Source organism: Frankliniella occidentalis, unplaced genomic scaffold (genome assembly GCF_000697945.3).
Source record: "Frankliniella occidentalis isolate FOCC.00 unplaced genomic scaffold, Focc_3.1 Scaffold24, whole genome shotgun sequence".
Classification (NCBI taxonomy): Eukaryota; Metazoa; Arthropoda; class Insecta; order Thysanoptera; family Thripidae; genus Frankliniella; species Frankliniella occidentalis.
The window spans coordinates 625539-630989 of record NW_026267154.1 but is presented as its reverse complement, the minus strand read 5'-3'; the positions used below and the strand labels follow the sequence as shown (position 1 = coordinate 630989).

General features: G+C 49.2%; 1 protein-coding gene across 1 annotated transcript in view; it reads left to right on the top strand.

Moving 5' to 3' along the window:
- The first annotated feature begins 1401 nt into the window (after nucleotides 1–1401).
- LOC113215260 (photoreceptor-specific nuclear receptor) overlaps nucleotides 1402–5451 on the top strand; it is a 51703-nt gene continuing 47653 nt past the window's right edge. Inside the window, exon 1 of the mRNA XM_052265122.1 lies at nucleotides 1402–1545. Coding sequence (XP_052121082.1) covers nucleotides 1470–1545 — 76 coding nt within the window. The 5' untranslated portion in view covers nucleotides 1402–1469. The remainder of the gene's footprint in view (nucleotides 1546–5451) is intronic.

Below are 5451 nucleotides of genomic sequence, written 5' to 3'. Positions count from 1 at the left end.
AGGGCGGGGCGGTGCGCGGTAGGGCGAGGCGGGGCGGGGCGGGATGCGGCAGGGTGAGGTGGGATGGTGGTGTGGCAGGGCCCACAGTAGTCGGGTGACGCGCGGGAACCTGGAATCCTCCAACCCGTTCGAATCGGCGCACAGATGTGCCCGAATGTGCGCGACACAAGAGGTTCGCTAAATTCGCTCGCTGAAACATGATGTGTTAAAATTGAATAGCATCGCACGCGCAAAATTACACACACACACTCACATCACACACACATCACACACACATCACACACACACACACACACGTGTGCCTCTGAGAATTGCACAAGCGCACTGGAAAATCAAAGGTGCTATATAACACCTTTTAAAGTGCACTAGTGTCTTTGTAAAGGCACTAAGATTGCCAAAAATAGCGCCTCTAGGGGCCAGTCGCGCCTTTTCAAAGGCACAGATTCACTAACGCCTGTAAAAAGGCACAAGATAGCACCTTTGTTTTTCCAGTGCGGTGCACAGCTACGAAGACCGAATTCTTCGTCTTACTGATTTGAACAATTTGCTACCATGTTCTCTCATTTGGACTGCACATGTGTGTGCTAGATCGGACGCTTACTGTGAGGGAAGTGTTCGACAAAAGGAGTTGCGCACTTACAAGTGCACAAATATCGAGTTGAATACTTGCAAGTGGAACTACTCCTGAATTGAGCACTTGCAAGTATTGAACTTGCAAGTGCACACCTCTACAAATGTTAAGAAGTTGCACACTTGGTTTACCAGTGTGCTACTGGATCATTAGTTTTCACGTTACCGTTGAGTTTGGCATACTTGGGCCGGCCGAGACACGTTGAATCGAATGCGATATCACGATGTAACCAAAATGGGAAAGGTTTTACATGTTTAACCAATGTGACGTCTCATGACATGCATTGAACAACAGTGAATCAGATGGCACTTCTTTAAACAGTATAACTATGGTTGGTCAGTTGAGAGTGAGTGTGAGAAAGAGAGAGAGAGAGAGAGAGAGAGAGAGAGAGAGAGAGAGAGAGAAGGGGAAGAGAGAGACTCCCCACCAGCAGCGAGTCAAAGACCGCTCCACGCCGCTTCGCGCTGCGCCGCTCGGCCGCCACCCCCGGGTCCCCCATTGGGCGTCGGTCCCGGCTGCGCTGGAGGGAGGGGGGAGCGCCGCTCTGCCAGCGCCGGGCTCTCGGCTCCGCGAGCTCCGCTTGGGCTCCAGCGAGCGCGCCCGCGGGGGCTGGGGGTTGGATTAACCCTCGGCATAGTGCCTGCTGACACCCGAGGCCGTGCGTCGGAAGCCACTCCCCCTTTGCCCGCCCGCCCGCGGCCCGCCGTACCGCCCCCGCGCCGCCCCCCGCGCCGCCCCCGGGTGCGCTGCGCTGCCACCCCGCCGCCGTGGCGCAAGGCGGTTTGATGGCGGCTCCGCCCTGCTCCGCCCGCTCGCCAGTGATGGTCTGGTCCTCGCCATGAAGAGTCCTCGCTCCGGGTCCTCGTCGGGCCACAGTCCGCAGCACCTCCAGGACCAGCATGAGGAGTACCGCGGTGAGTACAGCACGCGCCCTCAGCAGCGCCCACGAGATGATGGCGTGCAAGTGCAAGTGCCCGAAACTACCCGTCGTTGCACACTTTCAAGCGTTGGGTTGGATATTATTTGAATACTGAAAAGTGTTGGACAGTAAAGTTAAGCGCTCAAAAGTGGCGGCAGTCACATCGGATTGCCGCCTTACCCCTGCCGCACCTGACGTTTCAACTGCGGGGTTGACCATGCAGCTTTGGAGTTCAAATTTACAGTCGAGCGGTATTTTATGTATTCAAACTTTTAGTCCATCACTTACCGTGTGCACCATGGCATTGAAAACCATTATGTGCATGCCAGAGTGGCCAGGGCCTGGTGGACACCTTCTGTTATCAGTGAGGTCGCCGTCGGTGACCATAGCACGCCGTCTCTCCCCGGGACCGGCCCTTTGCGCGCGAAAGAGAACACTGCAAATGTCAAGGGACAACTTGGACAAATTTTTAAAAATTACCTTAATATTGTCGGTACGCAAGCTCCGAAATTTCATCGTGCTAGATGTGCACATGGACCGACATAAGCGCATCTTGCAATGGGCAAAAATCGTCCCATGACATTTGGAGTGAAGAACACGGTGATTAATATTTTCCACCGTTGTTTCAACACAACACAAACGCAGTCATCAAAAATACTTCTCCCAAATTGCTTTGGAAATTTAAAGTGTTGCCTTGCAAATAATTCGGGAAGGTTAGATGTGAAGGAAAGTATGTTTGTTAATAACGCGGCAAGCGCATTATTCACATCAATCGCTTGGCAATTTTATATTTCTTGCTAGTTTACTACTTTTTCATAGAGAGCACGCTTTACGTGCGTGTGTTGATTCAAGTGATGGAATATGTCGGACAATAAAGTAGCGCACTGTCCTATGGGCTGTCCTATGACGACGCAAAGTTGTGCATTTCCTTTATACCCTGCTTTTATCGTTTGCGTAAGGCCATCCAACCATACGGACTGTGTGTTTGGCGCTTTCATGTCACTGGCCCTCCCACGAAAAAGGCTTTTATTTTTTTGTCAACAGTTGTGCGATGCACTCCTGCCTAAAGGGGGTTTATAATCAATGCGACAAAGAAAGGTCAACTTTTCCGCGAAAGTTTGGAACAGGTTTTTCTTTTAGTTCGACCGTGGTGCACGTAAAGCTGGGATTCTGGAATGGGAGCAGAGTTTCACCGAATACCACGGTGTCTGTTTACGGCTTACGCCCAATTCAGTGCCATTTCAACGGCCATGCCCGTATTTTGTGCTAGGAACTGCAGAATATTCAGTAGTCGCGTAGCAGATACTGTGAAAGACATCAAAACGCCCCAATAAATGAGACGCAATGAATAATTTGAGCACGCCGTTATTAGACGCTGCATTTGCAAAACTCCCTGAAAGAAAAAAAACAACTGCACACTAAACCTAAAAGGCAAATTTTATTATTTCACATTAAGGGGAACGTTTTCGTGCGCATCCATAGATCAGATGCAATTTATTTGTTCCTACAAGTGGACAAACTAAAATTGTGTCTAGTTCAAGACAATTTTCCCAGTCTTAGGAAAAAAATTGCATCTGATCTATGGATGTTGCACGTGTACATCAAGGAATGCAATTGACCCGCACATACAGGGTGTGGTTTTGCACGGTTCCAGCGTACTAGAAACACAAAGTGTGTGAATATCGCACACCAGTATAGGCTCATTATTCGTACACTCATGGGAGGAACATGTGAATTTTCTTTTGAGCCTAGGGTTGGAAATTTCCAAAATTTTGCGAAAAATTTCTGAAAAATTTCCGAAAATTTATGGAAAATAACAGAAAACTTCTAAAGTCTGGGAAATTTTCCGTTTTTTCCTGAAAATTTCCGGAAACTCTCCAGGGTTTCCAACCCTATTTGTACAACTATATGTACAAATATCGCAACAAGTGCGTGACATTCACACACTTGGGTTTCCGGTGCTGTGACCGCGTAGTTTTTCACCCCCTCCCCCCCCCCCTTCTCAGCCCGCGCGTCATGTCCCACGCCTTTATTTATGGCCGGGGCAGAAAACACAACGGGAAAAACTTTTCTTTCTTTCTCTTTTCCGGCTGTGCTCCGCGCGGGGCGGGTGGCGCTGGAATTAGATTGGAGCCGAGAGCGGCGCGCGCGGTCCTCTAGAAGTGGCGCGCGCGGTGTGTCTGTCCCCCCGACCTCGGCGGAGCAGCGCGGAGAACAAGAAAAAGAGCTATAAATATGGAGACATGTTGCGGCGCGCGCGACCCGAAATCCGTCTCTGATTACGCCTTGCGACACGAGTCAACGCAAAAGAGGAGAGAGAGAGAGAGAGAGAGAGAGAGAGAGAGAGAGAGAGAGAGAGAGAGAGAATCAAGCCGTGGCGACCGCGGCGGTGCGCGTCGCGGAGAAAGAAAGTCGGGATTATGACAGCGGCGCTCGGGGATTTTTCCAAACGGCGTCGTTGCGTCCCTGTTTCCCCCTGAGCTTTGTTTGTCTGTTTGTTTGTCTGATTGATGGGCTCGGAAGCGATCTGCAGAGACCGTCTCCGCTGCCTTCCTCCTCTGTGTCTGTGCGCGTCTTTCTCTACTTTTGCGCATGTCATTATAATTTTGTGTTATTTGTTTCGGGGACAAAGAGTAAACAGATGATGGAACTTTCTCTTTGCAAAATGTTGTTGTGTCTTTCTGGCTGGGGTGTATGAACGATACCTCTTTTTGTGTTTGTAAAGTTTCTGGTCCTCTAAGTATTTGGCGCGTAAAAGTGAAAAATCTGAGGTGTTTACATTTGTAAAGGCAAATTTACACTTTGTTTAAATTAAATGCCCCTCTCAGACGTAAAGAGGCGTTAAAAATACTTGTAATCATTTTATGGACCACCCAGAAAAGGCAGTAGAATTGAGTACTTTTTTGGCCAACTCACAACTCATCTTGCTGTATTTCTTTGCTGTTTTTTTTTTTTTGCTGGCATGCCAACCGATCACGGGCGGTTCGGCTCTTGAGTTCCGGTCTGATCCTGGAGCACCGGCGTTAAGGTCTCTGACTTCATGCAGCCGCTAGAGAATGTGTTTTCGAAAAGTAAAGCTGGTCGATACCCGATGCTGCGTATTTGTGGATGATGTAAAGGAAGTATCGCTTTTAAAGAAAAATTGACCATATTTCACAGAAACCGCCTAGCCATGTAATTAGGTAATACGTCTCAGAAAAACCTTAAAGTTGCAACCGGAAGGTGTTTGTAAATCGGAAATTCTCAAGTTTGAGACTGTCGCTCGTCTCACACTAAGGAAGTAAAAACAAAATAAATAAAATAGAGTAGTTATATAAGGTTTAAAATTGAATTGCCCGAAAGAGAAGACTAATATGTGTGCCTAGTAACCGCTCTGGTATCCTTTCTTTAAGGATTAAAGAAATATTTAAGACGAAAAACCTAATTATAATAATTAAAAGGCGTAGAAAACTACTTTTGTACGGTATGGCTGTGGTCGCACTGCACAGTAAGTAGTATATCGAAATGATGTTGTATGAGTGAGTGTCGAGCACCCCTGTGCGCAATGGGAACACAATTACACAAGCAAAACCAACAGCAGCGGCAGCGCCGGCCGCACCCTCGGCTGGGTGCGACTCCCTTTGTGGACACGCAAAGTCAAAATGTGACCGGGGGACGCGCGCGCATAGAAGGGTCGCGCCCGACTGGACCCCTCTCCTCCTCCCCTCCTCCTCCTCCTCCTCCTCCTCCTCTCCCCCACTCTGCACGCGCAAAGCTTTTGCATTGTGCGTCTCGTAACCTCATATTAATAAGGCCAATAAAATGTCATGGATAGAATAGCAATTTGTCGAGAGTGCAGCAGGCCGGGCCGGAGTCGGCGCGCGGCGCTTGTGCGTGAGCGTGCGGGGGAGCGGGGCGGGGC